The sequence below is a fragment of the Camelus ferus genome, chromosome 22 (genome assembly GCF_009834535.1).
Source record: "Camelus ferus isolate YT-003-E chromosome 22, BCGSAC_Cfer_1.0, whole genome shotgun sequence".
NCBI classification, from domain to species: Eukaryota; Metazoa; Chordata; class Mammalia; order Artiodactyla; family Camelidae; genus Camelus; species Camelus ferus.
This window is the reverse complement of record NC_045717.1, coordinates 15,241,507-15,262,558: the sequence shown is the minus strand read 5'-3', so window position 1 is coordinate 15,262,558 and position 21,052 is coordinate 15,241,507. Positions and strand designations below refer to the sequence as shown.

General features: G+C 44.6%; 1 protein-coding gene across 4 annotated transcripts in view; it reads right to left on the bottom strand.

Annotated features, from left to right (window-relative positions):
* PBX4 (PBX homeobox 4) overlaps positions 1-18,952 on the bottom strand; it is a 37,619-nt gene extending 18,667 nt beyond the window's left edge. The window contains exons 1-3 of one of the 4 annotated variants that reach the window (XM_032465160.1): positions 18,524-18,952; positions 8,793-8,972; positions 3,098-3,171 (exon numbers count right to left, since the gene is read on the bottom strand). In XM_032465160.1, the coding sequence (XP_032321051.1) occupies positions 3,098-3,171; positions 8,793-8,972; positions 18,524-18,666 (397 nt within the window). In that variant the 5' untranslated portion in view covers positions 18,667-18,952. Of the gene's footprint in view, positions 1-510; positions 2,908-3,097; positions 3,172-8,792; positions 8,973-18,523 lie in introns of those variants that run through there. The other 3 variants (XM_032465157.1, XR_004314269.1, XM_032465158.1) reach the window with 3 other exon arrangements.
* Between the last annotated feature and the right edge of the window lie 2,100 nt (positions 18,953-21,052).

Here is a 21,052-nt window from a genome sequence, read left to right as displayed (position 1 = left end):
AAGTATATTGTAGTAGAGCATGAAGAAAGAATTGTTCCATCCCAACATGCCAGTAATGTCCCTTTTGGAAAATACTGAACTAAAGAATACGAAATATTTGCAACCCAGGGAGTTAATATTTGTTAATTAAATTGAGCTAAAGTTGCAAGTAAAACTAAATTTTACTCTCTTCTTAAAAAAGAAAAAATAAAGTTAAACACACACAAATGGACCTATGAGAATGAATGTCGGCCATACAAGCTACCAAAGGCTTTTATGAAAGGAAAGTGGTGGTAGAGGATAACAGGTAAAATGTTGGCTTCCATCTGGGTTAAGGAGGGACGCCATGAAGATCCATAATGAGATACTTCTTGAACTAATATGGCTCCCCACATCTGCTGTCATCAAACAAAGAGTCCTTAAAATACAAACAAGTATAAAAAAAATCATGTCCACCGCAATGAGAAACCATTTCATACCCACTAGGATGGCTATTATCAAAACAAACAAACAAACAAGCAAACAAACAACCCAGAAAATAACAAGTGTTTAATAGATGTGGAGAAACTGGAACCTCACGCACTGCTGGTTAGAATGTGAAGTGGTGTAGCTGCTGTGGAAAACAGTCTGGCATCTCCTCAGAAAGTTAAATATACAGTTACCATGTGACCCAGCACTTCCACTCCTGTGCATACACCCCAAATAACTGAAAGCAAGGTCTCAAACAGGTATTTGCACAGATATTAGCATCATTATTCACAATAGCCAAAAGGTGGAAACAACCACATGTCCTACAATGGATGGATAAACAAAATGTGGTCTATTCATACAATGAAATATTATTCAGCCTTTGAAAGGAAGCAAATTCTGACACATGCTACAATGTGGGTGAACCTTGAAGACACTGTGCTAGAGAAATAAGTCAGACACAAATGGACAAACACTGCATGGTTCCACGTATACAAGGTACTTGGAGCAGTCACATTCATGCAGACAGAACAGTGGTTACCAGAGGCCAGGGGAGTAGGGAACGTGGAGGTAGTATTTAATGAGTATGGAGTTTCTGTTTAGGAAGATGAAAATGTTGAGGAGATGGACAGTAGTGAAAGCTGCAGGTGTGAATGTACTTAATGCCACTGAACTGTGCACTTAAAAATGGTTAAAGTGGAGGGGGAGGGTAGAGCGCGTGCTTAGCATGTACAAGGTCCTCGGTTCAATACTCAGTACCTCCATAAAATATAAATAAAACTCAAAATTAAAAATAGATTAAAAATGATTAAAATGGTAAATTTTATGTTATATATATTTTAATCCAATAAAAAATATTCAAACTGGGTAGTGGGGAGGAGAATGTTACGTCCTTATAGCGTCTGGGTGAAACTTAAATGTAGGTTTAAAATGGAATTTCTCTTTCAGTCACCGGATTAACTACTGCAGGCCGGCACCACACCCATAGCCTTACATGTATGAACGCACAGTCTTCAGTAACCATGATCTAAGGTTTATCCATGTCCCAATTCACAGAGGAGGACTTGGGACAGAGAAAGGTTCAGTCACTTGTCAGGGTCATGTAGCCAGGGGCAAAGCAAAATTCAGACCCTGTCACTGCTCTCAGCCATTGTCCTCGTCAAGTGCATGTCAAGGTCACCCCAAAACTGTGATCAGAAAGAAACATACTTTTGTGTCACATTTGCACTTTCCACAAGCCCCAGCATCTCTGAAGTGCCATCCTCCACGGTGACACACAGCATTCAAACAGCTGATCTCAAGAGACCACTCAAAGAAATCAAGTGACAACCTTTTTCTTGACAGCTTTGTTTTTTTCAAAAGAAATTTTAAATATTTTTTGGGGGGAGGGATGTGTTTATTTATTTATTGGTTTGTTTATTTATTTACAGAGGAGCTAGGGATTGAAGCCAGGACCCCGGCATGCTAAGCACTTACTCTACCACTGAGCTAAACTTCCCCTCCCGCTCTTGATGACTTTGGTTTCAGTGATGTCTTCTTCTTATTTGGTGGCTTCTCTTGTAAACAATCTTCAAATTGTTATTCACGTTGACCAGGTGATCAAGGTCAGCACCACCAGTGACAGGACTTACTGGCGGTATACACCTCCGACATCATGTGCGGAGAAGGACACACCACTGCTTCTGTGGGACTGCGCAAAGATGCACAGCTCCAGTCTAGTCACGAGGGAACAACGGACAAACCACGCCGAGGGACACGCTATAAAATGACTGGGCAGTTCTTGGCCGAAGTGTGAAGGTCCTGGACGATGAGGAACAATGGAGGAAACGTCACAGATTGGTGGAGACTAAGGACACATGATGACTAAATGCAACGTGGGATCCTGGACCAGAAAAAGGACATTTAGGACAAAAACCGTGAAAATTCAAGCAGGGCCTGTTGCTCAGTGACAGAGCATCATACCCATGTTAATCTCCTGGTTTCAGTGACTGCACCACGGTTCTGAAGGTGCTGTCAGTAGAGAAAGCTGGGAGAAGAGTATACGAGAACGCTTTGCACTGGTGTTTCAACTTTTCTGCAAGTGTAAATTCATTCAAAATAAAAATATTTCTTGGGGTGGGAGGTAATTAGGTTTATGTATACATGCACGTATGTATGTATTTTTTAATGGAGGTACTGGCGATTGAACCCAGGACCTCATGCATGCTCAGCATGTGCTCTACCACTGAGCTGAAGACACCCCTCAAAAAGATTTTTTTTAACAAAAGGCTTTGCCTTGGCAGAAGCTTCCATGGGGATTACTCTGGATGCTTAAAACACACAAAACAAAATGATTATTCTGCTTTCCTAACCCTGTCACCTCAGATCCTTTTGTAAACAACGGAAGGCCTGGTGCTTCAGGTCTTGGACCCAGACTGCAGTGCTTGTTACTCACTGGCAGCAGGATTTCCCCGTGACAAGCTGCAAAATAAATGAGTGTGATACACCAGAAAGCAGGGCTCTGACAAGGCAGGAGTGAACCGTCCGCCGCCAGAGAGGGGATGTGATGAGCAAGATGGCCCATGACGCACGTCAGCGCTGAGCCAGGATCAGAGGTGGGAGGTTGTTGTGATCCTCAGTCTGCACAGGAAGTGACTTCTCAATGGCCTACCTGTCTTTTCCTTGATCTCACAGAACACACTGAAGAGAGCGGGTTTCATCCGATGGCAATTCAGAGCATGTTTTCTGAAAGAGAGGCAACAGAGGAGTATGTGAGAAAGAGTTATTCTGTGCATGAGAGTAAAGGTCTTCTATATTGAGTCTGCCAGGAGGGACAGCACCATAGCATTTCAAAGGAATTCAATTTGTACAAAATTCAGTGGGGAGGGTATAGCTCGGTAGTAGAGTGCATGCCTAGCATGCACGAGGTCCTGGGTTCAACCCCCAGTACTGCCATTAAAATAAAATAATAAATAAATAAATCTGATTACCTCCCCTCAACCAAAAAAGAAAAAAATTTGTATAAAATTCTAATAGAGTAATATACAACTATTTAAAACACTTCCCTTTAGACAATGCAAACAACGCAAATTTAAATAATGCAAATAACTCATAAAGAGCTATTGAAATCTCAAGGTCCAATAATCTGAAAGCTGGGTTCACACTGTTACCAGATAGCAGCACTCTGGTGCATGAGCAGAAGTCCCAGCCATCCTATCCCAGTGTCCTGTGACATTAATTGAGCAGGTGGTTAGTGAGCAGCTACAATGGGCCAAGTACAACCCCAGTGTCATAGCGACACAGACAGATAAGGTTCCTAGCCATGTGGCAGTCAAGATGGAGGTGGTGAGAGACACCACACACACATAAACACACACAAATGGCAAGTGTTTTGTGGTGACTTAAACTAGAGTGATGGCCAGAAAGTTTATGGGAGTTTGCATGTCTCTAAGGTGACACCAAAGCCAAGATCAAGGTGACAAGAAGTCAAGCAGGAAAAGGTCTGAAGAGAGTAAATATTTAGGCGGAGGGAACAGCCAGTGCCAAGGCCCTGAGTGAGAACATACTTGGCTTTTTAAGAGACCAGACTGCTGTAGAGTAAGGGGTTACAGAGAGCCATCTGGGGAAGTTAGAGAGGCATTGTATGAGTATATTTTGTTTATACGTTCATCAGTTGACGTGACATTTGGGGCTGACTGGAAAAGCTTTGTAGGTCAGGGGAATGACTCTGGCTACTGTTCACCTGTGATGGAAACTGTGGTTGGCAGAAGAATGGCCCCCAAAGATGTCCAGATGCTAATCCACAGAACTACTTACAAGGGAGAAAGAACTCTGCAGGTGATTAAAGATAAGGACCTTGAGATGGGAAGATTAACCTAGATTATACAGATGGGCCCAATCTAATCCCATGCATCCTTCAAAGTGGACAAACTCCCAACTGTGATCAGTGAAAGAGATGTGACCACATAGGGTCAGAGATATCACGTTGTAGGCTTTGAAGATGGAGGAAGGGATTACTAGCAGAGAAATGCAGGTGGCCTCAAGAAGCTGGAAAAGGCAAGGAAATGGACTCTCCTCTAGAAGGAAGGCCCTGCTGACCCCTTGAGTTTTAGCCCAGTGAGAGCCATGTTGGACTTGGAACCTACAGAAATGGAAGAAAATAAATTTATGGGGTTTTTTTTTTAGTTTTTTAATTTTTGTGTGTGTGTGTGTTTTTTTTTTTTTTTTTTTTTGAGGGTGGAGGTGATTTGGTTTATTTATTTATTTACTTACTTTTTAATGGAGGTACTGGGGATTGAACCCAGGACCTTGTGCACGCTAAGCATGTGCTCTACCTCTGAGCCTCCCCTCAAATTTGTGTGGTCATTTGTCACAGTGACAACAGAAAACTTACACAGGAAGCAATGGAGGATTTTACAGAGTGGTTAACACATGACATGTATTACATTTTTATTAGTGCTGATTTTCTTAAGATATAATTCAAACACCATAAAATTTGCCTTTAAGCGTATATACAATTCGGTGGCTTTTAGTAAATTCATGATGTGCAGCTATCACCACCACCTAATTTCAGGACTCATCACCCCAAGAAGAAACTCTGTTCTCATTAACAGTCATTCCACATTGTCCCCTCCTCCCACTCAGCCACCACTAATCTGTGTCTACAGATTTCTCTTCTGCACATTTCACATAAATGGAAATCATAGTATGCGGCCTTTTATGACTGGCTTCTTTCACATAGCGTGTTTCCATGGTTCGCCCAAGTTGTTGTGTATCAGGGCTTCATTCCTTTTATGTGGCCAACTAATATTCCATTGTATGAATATATTTTGTTTATACATTCATCAGTTGATGGACATTTGGGTTATTTCCACCTTTTGGCTATTATGAACAGTCATGTACACATTTTTGTGTGAGCACCTGCCTAGGGAAAATGGTTGGGTCATATGGTAACTATGTTTAACTTTTTGAGGAAATATCATACATTTGCATAGTGGCTGCACCATTTTACATTCCCATCAGCATATGAAGGGTCCAATTTCTCCAAATCCTCACCAACACTTGTTATAGCCAACCCAGTGGGTGTGAGGTGTGAGTGGGTGTGAGGTTTTGATTTGCATTTGTCTAACGGCTAATGATGTGGTCCATCTTTTTGTGTCTTTATCAGCCATTCTTCTTTAGAAAAATGTCTATTCAAATCCTTTGCTCATTTTTAAGTTGGGCTATTTGTGTCTTTATCAAATGTCTTTATCATTGAGTTGAGTTGTAAGAATTCCTTATATATTCTGGATACTAGACACTAATCAGATGTATGATGTGCAAATCTTTCGTCCCATTTTGTGAGTTGTCTTTTGACTTTGTTTATAGCGTCCTTTGAAGCACAAAAGTTTTTCATTTTGATGAAATCAAATTTACCGATTTTTCTTTTGTTGCTTATGCTTTAGGTGTCATATCTAAGAAATCATCGCTTAATTCAAGGTTACAAAAGTTTATGCCTATGTTTTCATCTAATAGGTTTTTTTTAAAATAGGTTTAGTTCTTACACTTAGGTATGTCACCCATTTCAGTTAATTTTTGTACATGGTGTAAGCTAAGGGTCCAACTTCATTCTTTTGCATGTGGAGATCCAGTTTTCCCAACACCATTTGTTGAAGAGACTATTCTTTACCCATTAAATGGTTTTGACATCCTTGTCAAATCGTTGGTTGACCATAGATGTGTGGGTTTATTTCTATACTTTCAATTCTATTCCACTGATCTATCTGCCTATCCTTAAGTGAACCACATTTTAAGAAGATCACCTGTGGTTGTTCTCTGGAGCCTGGACTGAAAGGCAAATGTGGAGCCAGGAACACCAATTTGGAAGCTACTACAGCTGGAATAGTCCAGAAATGCTGCTGGCTTAGTTCAGAGTTATGGTAGGAGACACAAGAAGTAGATACATCTTTGGTTTGGGGAATGGAATCAACAGAACCTCCTGACTAACTGGTGAGGGGTTTTAGGGAAAGAAGAGATTCAAGGATATCTATAGTTTTAGGCCTGAGCAACTGCATCCATAGAAACACCATTAACTTCAACAGGGGAGCCTGGAGGGCGGCAGGTTTAGGGGAAGAGGGTCTAGAAAGGAGGCTTGTGCCTTGATCAGGTTACACTTGAGATACCTATGGGTAGCTACCCAAGAGGAGGTATCCCACACAGGCAGCTGGCACATGGACACGGACTGAAGGCTGGAGAGAAACAATGTGAAGACAGAGTCCTGGGCAGAGAGAGGGCACTTCAAGCCACAAGACTTGAGGGAATCACCATAGGAGAATGTAGGCAGAGAGGGGCCTGGGGCCCAGACTCAGGCACATTTCAGGGGTCAAGCAGATGAGAAAAGCCTGTAGGGGAGACTGGGCCACAAACTGCCTGTGAGGAGGAACCAGGAACAACAGTTTCAAGGTAGAAGAGTAATTTGTGAGAAGTGCTTCTGCGAGATGAAGCAGGAAACGACCCCGGAAGAGACCTTGGATTTAGCAACATGGAAGTCACTGGTGACTCAGCAGTGGGAGGAGAAGGTTGGGAGACTGTGGGTGGATATGGGAGAGGAAGTGGAAGTAGCGACCACAAACTCTTTCTTGACATTTGATCACAAAGGAGAGTAAAGAAATGCAGAAAACGCTAAGAGAGGGCGTGCGTTGATCCTGTTTTAAATGTTCTGTTTCTTATGATGTCTTGACATCCTGGGGCAGGGAGACGGTCCTTCTCAGGGCTAGCTAAATCCAGATACAGCAAACAGCTTGTCAGAGAGTGTGCCTTTCATATGCAAACGCAAATCCAAAACCTACACTCTTCCTTTATCTTTACCTCCTTATCTACCTTTAACTACATCCTTTAACTCTCAGCACCAGCCAACATCCCCCTCAGCCCTAAATCACCCCAGGGCCAGGTACAAGCAGAGGTCACTCCCTAGCCCAGAGCCTGCAGAAATTATTTAAACTATCCAACCCTAAAAGTACTCAAATTGTCTACCTTGCCTCCCTGGAAATCACAGTAAGGGCTCCAGGCCAGGCTTTCCCCTCGCTCCTTCTGCCTCCTAACTTCCCCACGTGGCCCTGTCAGGGGTGGCCTGCCTCCTTCTTTCAGGAACTGTAAGTGATGAACTCTTCTTTCAAAGTTGTCTCCTCATCTGACATCCTATCATACCTGATTAAAACAAACCCCAGGTACAAATCAGGACAGGGTGAGTCAGGGGAGGTTTTTGTTTCTCTGTGTGTTTTTAAAGATAGGAGACACCAGCACGTGTTTAAATGCCCAAGAGCCAGTCTAGGGAGAGAATTTGATCATGTGAGAGAGAGAGCATGAAGGTAACTGCAGTCTCGATGGTGTGTACACCTGTCAGAACTTCAGAGAACAGCTCTGATGAGTACTATGCCATTATTTTTAAGTTGACTATTATTATGATTTTAAATCCTGTAATGCAGTCATCCAAGCATCCATTATTAAAAGATACTGCAAGGGCCAGGTAGTGTACCTGAAAATCAGTTAACTTCATGGAGGTTCAGGGTGATTAACGTCATGAGAAAGATCAGACATCCACCACAACTGTTAAATCTATGGGAGGATGTCCTCATTTCCAGGTGCCTTCCGAATTCACCACGCGTCCCTGTGGGAGGCCCTCCAAAAGGCTAGAGTTGGGGTGCAGAACTCAGATACACGTCTCTGAACCCCAAATATGAAAATGTTCATGGGGGATGAGATTTGGTGTTCTGTAAATCGAAACCCAAATGCTAGTCTTTCTTACACAGTATACAGTAATTGATCACACATGGTATCATGCCAAAATGTTTTCCTTCCATAGAAGCAGTATTATCATTAATGAAAATGGACTCCAGTTAGAGTTTGTTATCTTCTGTAAATGTAATTTGAAAAATATGAGGAAAGAGAATGAAGTTGGCTGCTCTCCTTCCCAAAGGGGACTCTAGGAAGTTTATTCCCAGGTCAGTTTCCTGCTTATAAAACATCACCTTGTAATGAACACAAGAGTAATTTCACAGAATGTTTTTGTTGTTTATTATTAAAAGTACATAACCTTTTAGCATGTTCTTAACCTTGGAGCATGTTCTTAGCCTAGAGGCGATAAAGCAGCTGACAGCAAGCCATCAGTGATTAATTATGTAATTAATCACATAAAGTAGGACAGACCAGTGAGTCCACAGCATCACCAAAGGGGATGAATACATTTCTGTGACAGACAAACCCTAAGGTGGCCCCCACTGCATATAATCCTCTCTCCTTGAGTTTGGGCAGAATCTGTGACTTGCAAAGTGGCAAAAGTGATGACATAGTCTCTCTCATAATTATGTTAACATTGTCTATGACTTCACCTTAGTGGCCTGGAGAACGTCACCTGCTGGCCTTGAAGCCAGCTGCCACTTTGTGAGAGGGCTGGGGGTGGGGAACTGCAGGCAGCTTCTTGGAGATGAGAGCAGACCCCAGCTGACAGCCAGCAAGAAAACAGGAACCTCAGTTCTAAAACTGCAAGGAACTGAGTTCTGCCAACAACCCTGCAAGACAGGAAGAGGAGCCTGAGCTTCAGACAGGAACATAGACCAGCCTTGTGAGATCCTGAGCACAGGACCCAGCTTAGCCGAGTTCAGAAACTGAGGTCATAAACATATGTTGTTTTAAGCCACTAGGTTTGGAGTAATTTGTTACACAGCAACAGATAGCTGAGACAACTGAACAGACTGTAAGCAAGTGAATGGGGTCTGTGGGTAGAGAAACAAGGTCTGCCTGGCACCCCTAGCAAGGACATGCCATGTTCTACCCAACCAAGTATCTGCATTAAAACGAAACAAAACGTTAATGTTTATGAAGTAAATTCCACTGAAGGAGAAATAATAAATCTTTTCAGTAAATAGACATCTGAGAAAATCGAAATTAAAAAATGGATCTGTGAATATCCTTTTAAAATCAATGCTCAACAAAACCAGCCTGTAACAGAACTATTGAGAGCCACACAGAATCATGCCAGAAAATGAAAGCATGCAGCTGTATCATCCTCCAACGCCACTTATTCAATATTTACAGGACAAACGTTTACTGAAGGCACAACTGTATACTGGTCACTGTAGAAGGAGAAAGGAACGTGGGGATGAATAGAACGTAAGTCACCTCCTGGCTTCTACCAACAGCAAATTATAGCTCCTACTTTTAGCTATAATTTATTTTTCCAAATTACGGAACAATCTGCTTTCCTGAAAAAAGTATCATTTAATTTAATTTAATTATTTTGGGGTATTCACTTCTTTACTTATTTTGTTATTGAAGTATAGTTGACTTACAACGTTGCATTAATTTCAGGTGTACACCATAGTAATTCAATATTTTTATAGTTTATACTCTGAACAAAGTTACTATAAAATATTGACTCTATTCCCTGTGCTGTACATTACATCCTTGTAGCTTATTTATTTCATACCTAGGAGTTTGTACCTTTTAACCCCCTTCACCTATTGAGCCTCTCCCCGCCACCCCTTCTCCACTCTGGTAACCATGAGTTTGTTCTTTGTATCTGGGAGTCTGTTTCCGCTTTGTTATATTTGTTTGTTTGATTCCACATATAAGTGAAAACATACATTATTTGTCTTTTACTGTCTGACTTGTTACCAAAGAATGTGATTCAGAGATATACTCAAGAGATCGTATCCCTACAGCATAGGATCCTTCTTGAAAAAGCTTCTCTGAGAGCAACAAGGATTCTAACACCCCAACCAAAGATTGAATCAAATCCCTTAATTATTCTCATTTCTACGATTATCTTAGCTGACAAAAACTGTTAATAACATCATGTACCTCCTGGAGACAGACTTAAGTACAGAACAAAAATTAGAAGACATGTTCCTGACCCTGAGGAAATAAAACCTTGATGGAAAACCTAGAAATTCAAAGAGGATGCCAAGTTCCAGAAAGAAATGCAGCCCACGAGTCAGATGCCCCTGGCATTTTAAAAGAAGCTTCTTTGTAAGAGGGAAACTGGGAAGAATCAATCCGTAGTGAGTGTAGTGGGTGCGGTGATGTTTGTAGAGTCATTCTAAAAACAAACCTCCAAACAATGAAACAAAAACAGCTAAGTAAATGGGGGTTGGCAATGTGTACCGATACCCAGGTACAACTGTGGAAATTATTATGGTCATTTTAGCAAAATGAAGCTTTGGATCAGGGGCTGGCTTGGGCACCAGGAAACAAGGAAAATTATTTAATATGATGCAAGAAAAACCCTGCAGGACCTGAATAAAAGAGCAACCTTTAAATGAAGTAAGTTTAAGTCTGTGAAAAGTTCCTAACTTGCCCAAGGATTAGTCATGACCAACACTACCGCTAAATTTCTGACTCAAAACCACAACTTCTCATCTCTCGCCTCACCCAAGGTGAAATGGCTTCTCACTGCCTGTTCCAGTACACTCAGACCCCTTTGCAAGGTTTGAGGCTCTTCACCAGCGCCTCTCTGACCTCCTCCCTCCTCTGGACTTGGGGAAGTCCTCCTCTGACAAGTCCAAGGCTGATGGGTTGGCCTGTCTCAGCCTGGATTCATTACTCCCTTCTCTGTTCTGTTTAAGGCGTTTACCACGGCTGGCCCGGGCATGACGAAGGCCTCAGCCTACTCATTTTGGAAACAGCAGGCCGGCACCATACTTGGCACACTAACTGGGCAAAAGTTTGTTGAACTGAACTGAAGGAAAGGTAGAAGCTAGAGACGTCAAACTGGCAGAGTAGAAAAGAAGAGTTTGAAGGCAAATGTCTCTAGACTTAAGCGGGGCAAGTGGAGAAGTTAAAAACTCAGGTGAGAGCTGCTGGGTTCCACAGTCAAAGGAGGGAGCAGAAGCCAAGGCACATGGAGCTCGGCTGGGAGTCCCTCTTCTTGGTTTCTGTGCTAGGGCTGAGCCCACAGCGGGCACTCATCCGCTCTAGGAATGAAGGAGAAGAGTTAAGAGGTTTAATAGTGCTGCTGGAGAAAAGAGACGATCAAAAAGGACAATGGCCAAAAGATATTACATTTGGGCAGGAGGAAGTGATGAATAAAGGAGAAAGCAACTTTAATGAGAAGAGCAGGAGCCCTTAAACCACTGAAGGGCTCAATCAGAAAGATAAATGAGTGTCTCAAGACATGTCTGAAGAATGGATGGTAAAGAAGGGCTTATGACCATTCATCTTTCTTCTGATCCAGGACCAATACCTTAGAAAGGCTGGAGTAGTTTGAGAAGTACTTATACAAGGAATGGAATAAACTTCATGCTCACTCCTTGCTTAGTGAGGAGTTCAAGGCCATGCTGGATCAGACAGCAGCAGTCACCCTACAGAGTCTCCCTCCCAGTGCCATGCCCTCTACACACACCTGGTCGAACCACACTGCTCCATGCCTCCCCTGCACACGTGCTTGTCCCCAGCCTAGAATGCCATGCGTTCTCTGCCTAGACAAAGCCTCTCATCCACATCACAGTCATCTTCTAGGGGTGTGCTTCTGTCCCGCAGCCTGACTTCAGGTGGATTCTAGTGTCCCGTCATCCACACACCACAAGCTCTCCTCTGGCTGACAGGTTGTCTCCCTCTCCCTGGCTTCATCACCCATTCTCTGGTCACCCTCTCTCCCGTGTCTGCCTCTCCTGATTTGTGAGCTTTCAGGACTCCCTGCTGCATCCTCAGATCTGGCACAAAATGAAGGTTTACTGAGCAAGTGAGATTAAATTAGTGAGAATGACCTTTTAAAAAACATCTTCTGAAGCCTTAGCCCAACTGTCTACCCACTAATTGCACTGGATCACCTCTGAGCTCCTCAGAGCTGGAAGTGATGTTAAATACCAGTGAGCCTATTGGAGCACTGGGAAAGCAGGGAGGGTGGCAGGTTGGCACCAGAGTTCAAGAGAACAAGGCCAAATCTCCATCCAACCGCCATGTCCTCTCCACTAGTTGTCTGACCTCAGCCAAGTTCTTACTCATTCACGTCAAGTTCCTCATCTAGAAACTCAGTGAAACTACCCACTTCGTAGGGTTACTGGGAAATTTAAATGAGAGAAATCATGGTTTCCATTGTCATCAACAACCACTGTACTCTAACAGAGGCACTCAGTAACTGTCACTTAAATGAATGAATAGTACCTTCTCATTTACGAGACTTTTCTCAAACATTCTGCATGCTGCTTTACTTACTGATAAAACCACTTCAAAAGGGATTTTGCTGAGATCCTAGATAACTTTAGGAAACTGTTTTAAAACCAATAAAATCCAACTCTTAGGAAAAATACACCAAGGACAGCAAGACCTTCCTTTGGCTCTAGACCAAGCCAAGCTAAGCATGCTACCCTAGGAGCAAGGCTAAAACCTGCAAGCAGGCTAAGAACAAGGACTGCTGGGCACTAAGTCGGCTGGTATCTACCAAACCTCCCTAGGGGTGATGAAAAAGAAAAAGAAAACGTCAGCTCTGAAATCTACTTCCGGGGTTCAGACTGATAGATCCTCTCGTGCTAATGCTATCTGGCTTTAGGAAATTCCAAACCATAAATTCCTCTTCTGACTCCTTGCGTTCTTTGGTGGTTGTGCTGAAAGTTGGAAGCTCGCTGATGTGCATTAATGTGCATCCTTCTAAAGGTCTACGTTCTCGTATTCATTGTCCCAGAGATACCGAAGCAGGGGCACACCATTCAGTTGATAGTACACGACTTGCCACTTGGGTAAGTTCTAAGGGTAGTCAAAATTATGTCATTATCTCCTTTTAAGGTTCAGAATTTGATCCATATTATAAATAAAGTCTGCAGAAATACCGGAGGAATTAAGTAAGGCATGCAAATTTTTACTAGTAGAAAATACCTAAGAAGACATATATGTAAAAATCAAATTGAAAAAAAGTTCAGAGAAAATAATTTCCTTTTCTTCCTAAGGAAAGCTATGAAGGCCCTAAATGTAGTATCTGTTATGTTGTCCAGAAGCCAACTTCTACATATCATCTTTTTAGTTTCAGGTACACCACCCCACTACCATACAGCTTACTCCTAAAACACGTATAAAAGTGACCGTTCTCCATCATAATTTTATTTGTTATATGTAAAGCTTCTTGCTCTAAAAACCTTATTACCATTCCCCAGTGGACTTTTTCTATTACACTCAAACTCTACAAACTAACACAAAGTTGAGCTATGGTTTTATAGACTACGTAAAGGAAATACAGAAACAACCCTGGAACCTCTAAAACCTGATTACCTTGGATTGAAAATGGAAATAGACCCTGAAACAACAGGGCCCTGTGGCCCCAGATCAAATGTTTCATCTAGAAAAAAATCAACTATTTTCTGAATTTTATTTGTTCATCTAATTTTCTTTCTATTTTAAGTGGGCAAAACAATGCTAATTTGTGACCCTTGTGATTAATTTAAAATCCATATGCCCACAAACACACTTTAGGCTCAAAAATAATTTCCATTTGTCAGATTAACCATCTACTAGATAAATTGATTTATGAAAATTGAAATAAATGAGACACTCTCATCTCCACTCCTGAGAGACCAACTTCTCCAAGTGTGGTCTGGGGTCAGCAGTGGCCCCTTTGGGAGATGGTTAGCAATGTGGACTCTTGGGCCCCGCTGAGATCTGCTACATCAGAACCTGCAATGCAATAAGGTTCCCACAGAGATCTGCTGGTCCCGCTGAGAAGCACTGCTCTAGAGCACCGCTGTCCAGAATTTCCTTTTATGAGGGATATGTTCATTATCTGCACTAATATGGTAGCCACTAGCCACACGTGGCTACTGAGCACCTGAAATACTGTTAGGCTAACTGAGGAGCTGAGTGTTTAATTTTATTTCATTTAAACTCATTTTAATTTAAAAAGACACATGGCAAGTGGCTACTGTATGGGACAGAATAGCTCTCCAGAGAACCCGCATGCACTTCCAAGTGAGGGGTCAGGACGTGGCCACTGGAGCCAGATCTGCCAACCTTGTGACACCACCACCAGAATGACTTGAAGGGCCAGCCCTCTTCAGGTGCCCCTCCCAGAACATCAGGTATGGAGCCTGGGGCTCCAGGACAACACTGCTGATCACTCTGCTTCCTTTTTCTCCCAACTTTTTTTCCCCCAAACTCACCCCTCAGCATTCCCAGCTCTAGAGTTTTCACACTGACTTCCTAGGAATCTCGCTACTAGGCAGAAAGTGAGTCTAGCAGCCTCCGATAAGTGGCAACTTCCAGGCCCCAGGGCAGTTGAGGCCTGTGGATTCTCAAAGGTGTGTTACACAAGCATGCTGTTGAGGGTGGTGGAAGACCCAGAGCTTGCCCCAGATTCTCCAACGGGCCTGTGATTCAAACACTGGTTAAAACCACTGGGAGGAGGGAAGATCTTTGGAGCCCAACAGACCTGACAGGCTTGACAGAGGAGCCCTCAACCCTAGTCTGATAACCCTCATGGACCCCTCAAAAAGGCAGTCAAGAGAAGCCAATGAAAAATATGAAAATGAATATATGTATGTATATGCAAGACTGGGACCTTGTGCTGTACACCAGAAATTGACACACTGTAATTGATTGTACTTCAATAAAAAAAAAAAGAAAATAACTAAAAATATAAAACTTTTTAAAGACAAAAAAAGTCAATGAAAAAACCTATGCAAACTGTAAAGTGTTATAAAAATGCATTATTGTAAAAAAAAAATAAGGCTATGCATGGTAGTGCAAAATACTCAGAAAAATCCTTGGCAAATGAGAGAAAATTTTCTGCTTTCTGGGTCCCATATAAGAAATGAACGAGATCAGGGAGGGTATAGCTCAGTGGTAGAATGTGTGCTTAGCATGCACAAGGTCCTGGGTTCAATCCCCAGTACCTCCATTAAAATAAATAAATAAACCTAATTACCCCCCCCAAATAAAATTTTAAAAATTAAAAAAAGAAAAGAAAAAAAAAAAAACAAAAAACGAATGAGAATGTGATCAGTGATAGGTCCAAATCAGAAGACACAAAATTGTCCCTTCTCCAGGAAAAGCTCAGGCTGTAGCCAAAGAAGGTCAGAAGATCGTTCAAGGAGACTGGTTACCTCTTACACAGGAAGTCTCCGGCTGACTTGGGCTGAATTTAAACCAAAATGGTTCGTTCCAAAGTCCCCAGTGTCCCTTCACTATCTGGGTAGCCAGAAGGAAGAGCAACAAACAGTTCTCTACTCTGAAGACTATTCAGCTATAATGACAAAATGAATTACACACAAGCGCTTAGAGTTGCTTTCTTAATAATGCAGAAAAGTGTAAGAATCCAAGTTTAAGGAGAATAGGTGTGCATTCCTTCTTTAAACACAATTATGGTGACAAAAAAAGTTGAGAAGGCCTAATATCTGAGACAAAAAATTCTTTCTTGCTGGCCAGTTGAGCTAAAATTATTTCTTGCTGGGGCTGTGAAGGGGTCGGCAGGGCAGAGAGAGGGTAGCGTCAGAAAGACTTGCAGAGGCCTCCCCCACTCGGCTGATCAGGAAAGACACAATCCGCTTCCCCACCCAAGTGGATAATCTACCAGGCTGCAGGCTTTATTATTGAGGAAAAGATCTACCCAAGCTGTGTTTTCTCCAGAGTGGAGTAAGTGGCCCACCTGAGGACTGAAGACTGGTGTCTGGGCTTGGGTGACATTTAGGACCTTGAATTTATCTAAAGGCTATGCTGGGGGGAAGGGTATAGCTCAGTGGTAGAGTTTATGCTTAGCATGTGCAAGGTCCTGGGTTCAATCTCCAGTACCTCCATTAAAAAATAATAATAATAAATAAATAAATGAACCTAATTACCTCTCTCTACCTAAAAAAAAAATAGGCCTTCCTGGCTCTGGAGACAGCCACCTGCAGGTGGGGAGAGGAAAGCAAAGCTGGACAGCCCTGACCCTTAAAAACAAACAAACAAACAAATAAAACTTAAAAGATGATGCAAGGAGTAGGGCAAATCTGAAGCTTCCAAAGTCTCAAATAAAAGCCCAGGGGTCTTTCTACCTCAGAAAGAGACCAGGAACCAGTTGCCTAACAGCTATGTTGCCAAGCAAGTATAATGTTTCTTAGCCTTAAATGAAAAAGAAGTCTTTCTGAGAACAGCCAAGACAAGGGTGACTGGCTGCATTCCATTCTAATGCCTATCTTGGGGAGCCTAGGACCTCAAAAGACTGCTACCAGAAAAAAGTAGCAGCCTCGGGGCTGTGCCGGGGTGACCGAAGCCTGAGGAAGGTCACATCTGAGCGGAGTTCAGTCCTTGAGCAGCTCCTTGCCTAGGACAGAAGAAATACACCACTGGGTGGGTGTGGCTCTGCAAACACCCAGTGCACTGCCTCTGTGCTTCCGGACTGTGAAGAGCCCATTTCCCAGCTCTCCCAGCTACCACCAATCCGTCCAGAATCTAAGTGCCACAAAACTTTACCTAATGCTAGGTGCCAGGCATTGTGCACAGCCCTGGGAATACAAAGGAAAGTTACAATGAAGTCCTTGCTCTCAGACTGCCCTGTCTCAGCAGACAGGGCACCACAGAAGGGGACCCTCTCCTGGCCCAGCTCTTTTGTGCCAGGAATTATCTCTACTCAGCACATTTCTATTATGATGACTATTTATAAGTTAGTCTCTCACACACCCTACTCCTGAATGAGCTCTGAGAAGGCAGAGAACATCTTAGCCATCTTGGTTTCTGAAGTACCTAGCACAATGCTCCACTGGTCGTGGTGGTGGTGGTGATGGTGTGTGTGTATGACACTCTTAACTTCTCAGAAAGAGACCATGAAATTGTGGAAAGAGTCAACATTATACAAGAAACAAAGGAAAGAAAGTTTGAAGAACAAATGCATGCCATATCCATCTTTTACTTTGCCTCCTCCTTCCTGGGGCTGCTGTTCACCTGGCTTTGTAACCCCTCTTTACTAGAAGGTTCTAGGCACTGCCCAGTCCACACCACCAGGCCCTGGTCCCATCCACAGGGACCATCCCTCATCCCAAAACAGGTCCCATTCAACAAGGCCTCATCCTCCAAAAGGAGGTCATTCAGTGCTTTCCTACTTTCTAACAATTTAAGCAGGTCCCAAATACAATGGGTGGCTTTGTAAAGTAGATTCTACCAATCCTGGCTGCCTGACAAGTGGGACAGGTGATCTTAAAACTGCTATGATTTTTTCTACTGCAACTGAAATAAAATGCAAACTCCTTCCTGAGACTTGTAGGCCCCATGTGATCTGGTTCCAGACTCTCTTGGCTCTACTCAGGGCTTTTAGTCCTTGGTTCTGCTTTCTTCCCCGCCCTTTCCCACCTCCGGGCCTCTGAAGGTGCTGTACCCTCTCCACCTGGCTTCCCACAGTATGCCAGCCATTTACTTACAACTTTTCTCACAACTTACACTTGTTTTTGCTACTTATTTTCTCTCCCTCAAACCATGAGCTTGAGAGCCATGACTATGTCAGCACCCAGCTCAGTGCCTGCACACAGTAAGTGTCTAAGAAATATTTGCCAAATTAATTTTAAAAAAGGGTCTTCTGTCCCCACCCAGCTCCCCCATTAACCTTTTTTCCAAATGGTTCCCACACCGAATCACCCATCTGGACATTCCCGAGTCCTGTTTCCCACTACTAACTCTCCATTATCTACCCTCGAAACTTCCTACCTTCATAAATCCCACTGATCCATCCATTTAGTGGTCCATCCTTCACAGATCCCGTGTGCACCCATCTCTCAGAACTTACGCCTCCTCAACACTCTCTTTCCCTTACATGCCATAAACCCTGCAACCACTTTTCACCATAAAGCTCTCTTCTCCATCCACAAAATGTTCTCAAACCCATCCTTCTCACCTCAGGACGAGCTTCTGAAACCCATCACCCACTACTGAGCCCCATAAGCCTCCTTTCAATCCGTTCCATTTTACCCCCATACATCCTTCCGGCCTCGGAACCCCTCTTCAGTCCTCCTCAAGCCCCTCACATCTGTCCTCTCCCTCTCTGCCCAGAGACTCACCTTATCTCTCACCCTGCACCCTCCTCACGACCCAACCGCCCCGGCCCTGGCCCCTCGGTCCGCCCCCTTCACTGAAGCGACTTTGGGTGGCCCTCGCCGAGCCCGCGCAGCACCTGGCCTGTGCCTCGTCCAGGCTCTGGTCGGTGATGGCCATGATCTGCTGCAGGACATCACTCGTGTGGGAGTCCGGCGAAGGCCCGGGCGGCGGGCGGCGCGGGGCAGGGGGCGGCGGCGCGGGGCGCTGCGGGTCCTCCATGAGCAGCGTGGCCCGGCAGAAGCTTAAGGAGGAGCCGACGAGCTTGGAGAGCTCGCGCTAGCTCTATACCCAACTGCCGCCGTTTATGCTCCGCACGCGCGCGCGCACGCGCGCGCCCAGGCCCCGCCCTCCGCCACCGCCTCTGGCCAACCGCCGCCAAATAGGCGGCCGCGGCCCGCCCACGGACACACCCCACTGTCGCCGCCAGCCATCCGCCGGCTCCCAGGAGGCCGCGCACCGCCCACAGACACGCCCCTAACAGCCCGTCTCAACCTCCGGGACTCTGTTGGGGGTTGCCGAGGCAACAGCGCTTTCCACGCCCCTCCTCCCCTCCAGCCAGAGAGCGATGCTGGCTTTGCTCTGCTTCAGAGGCCCCCTACCCCCTACCCACTACATCTCTGCCTCCTGCACCTCCTCAGAGCAACCACTCCCGCTCAGGGGCACTTTACTCCTCCTCAGAGCCCTTCACGTCTCCTCACAGCCTCCACATCTCTTCAGAGACCCTCAAGTCTCTTCGGAGCCCCCACTCTTCCTCAGAGCCTCTACTTTTTCTCTTTAGACCCCCAACTCCTCAGGGACCCACACATCTCAGAGTGTGACTTCTTCGAGCACCCCACTTTTCTCCCAAGCCATCCCTTCCTTCTCAGCGCCCCCCATGCCTCTCAGAGCCCATCAACACCCCCTCATTGATCTCCAGAAGTCAAGCCCCAGACCCCTGCTCAGTCAGCCAATGTTCCCCTCATCCTCAGTCCCACAGCAGCCACTAGGGCTCCCTTTCTCCTGACTTCCCCTTCCCTGCCAGCACTCCAGAGGGGATACAGGTATATGCGGTGATGGTGGCCAGGAAGATAGAACTGAGTGATTTTCCCAGCCGCAGAAATCAATTTTATTCCCCTTTCAAGGTCTAGTTTAAGAGTGATCTCACTTGTTTATCAAGTTTTTTTTGCTTTGCTGCATTCCACTAGCACGTGGTTACTAAGTGAATGAAGGATGCTTGCTGAGAACCTACCCTGTGATGCACCCCAAATCAGAGTGGCTCTTCACAGGCCTTCGTTTCTAGCTGTTAGGACTCCTGGCATCAGAGAAGGATTCTTGTGAGAGAGAAAAGGAACAGATTGGACATAAATCACTTCTCCAGAGTCATGGGACCTCCTAGAGCCTCTTTGTTCTGAGGACAGACTCCAGATGCAGGTTCATAAAGGGACCTCAGCATCCTGGGAACCCTTCAGGATAGGGCCCATCTTCTTCCCATTGCTGCTGGAGAGGAAATGCAGACATCTCCATTCCCTTTGGGTTTGGACACTCCAAAGGTAACGGAAATGAGTGATGTGAGCTAGTGTAAGAACAATGTGGAAAGCTCCCTGATGAAGGAAACCCAACACTTGGCCCAGGAACCGGAAGTACTAGAACAGGTGGGGATCATGGAGTGCTGGTACCCTGTACAAAAGGTCAGCCACTAGTGTAGCACTACACAGGAGGCCTGAAAAGAGTCGGTAACTTTGGCGTCTTTCAGAGAACAGCGGTGTGGGGAGGGAATTGAAAGCTTCAGGGATCATCTGAGACAAAAACTTGAAGTCACCTGGTTGAGAGGAGAGGCCTCTAAGAGAGGGAAAAACTGATGGGACAAGATCCCAAAGGAGACCAGAGGATTGTAGGTTAAAACCTGGATGATGCTGATGCAAGAACAGCCGGCTCAGAGCAGGTGAAACAGAGCTACATTTTGGTGACCACTGGGGTTTGCTACGCTATAGGAATTGGTTGGCTGCCTCCGTGCCCTAAGTGATACTTCTGTCCAACAGGCCTGGAGCTAGCTCCATGGAGACAAGGACTGTTTCTTTCTTGGGTGTGTGCCCATCCACATGTGGAAGGTGCTGCCTGGGTCATCACTTCTGGAGTCAGGTCCCAGGCCCTAGGAGCCATGCTGCCCACCTTGGACCCTGGAGATGCACCTTGCACCCCAGTTCATTCTTGCCTCCTCACAGAGTTGTTGTAGGGCAGAAGTTTTCCCAAAGGGAAACGCAGCCCCATTTAATGTAGAAAGACCTACAGGTTTTTGGTCCTTCAGCAACACATGCTTTAGTAGTTTATGAATTCAGTCTCTGATGGGAGGCCTAGGTTCAAATTCTGGCTAGGTATGGAAGCAGAGAATCCAGACCCTGGTTTACACTATGCTTCACAGAGTGCCTCTGTAGTATCTGAGAGGGGGCTCATCATGGGTCTGGTACATCTGAGGCCTCAGGGTAAAGTTGGGAAAGCCAGGCTGTACTTATGGCCAACTCTGGACTTTGTGGGAATCTGAAGTCCTTTCCCCAGGGGCCTCTTTAGTCCCTTGATGCATCTCTGTCTCCTTTTGAAGCTGTGGAACCACAGGCCAGAGCTCAACCTC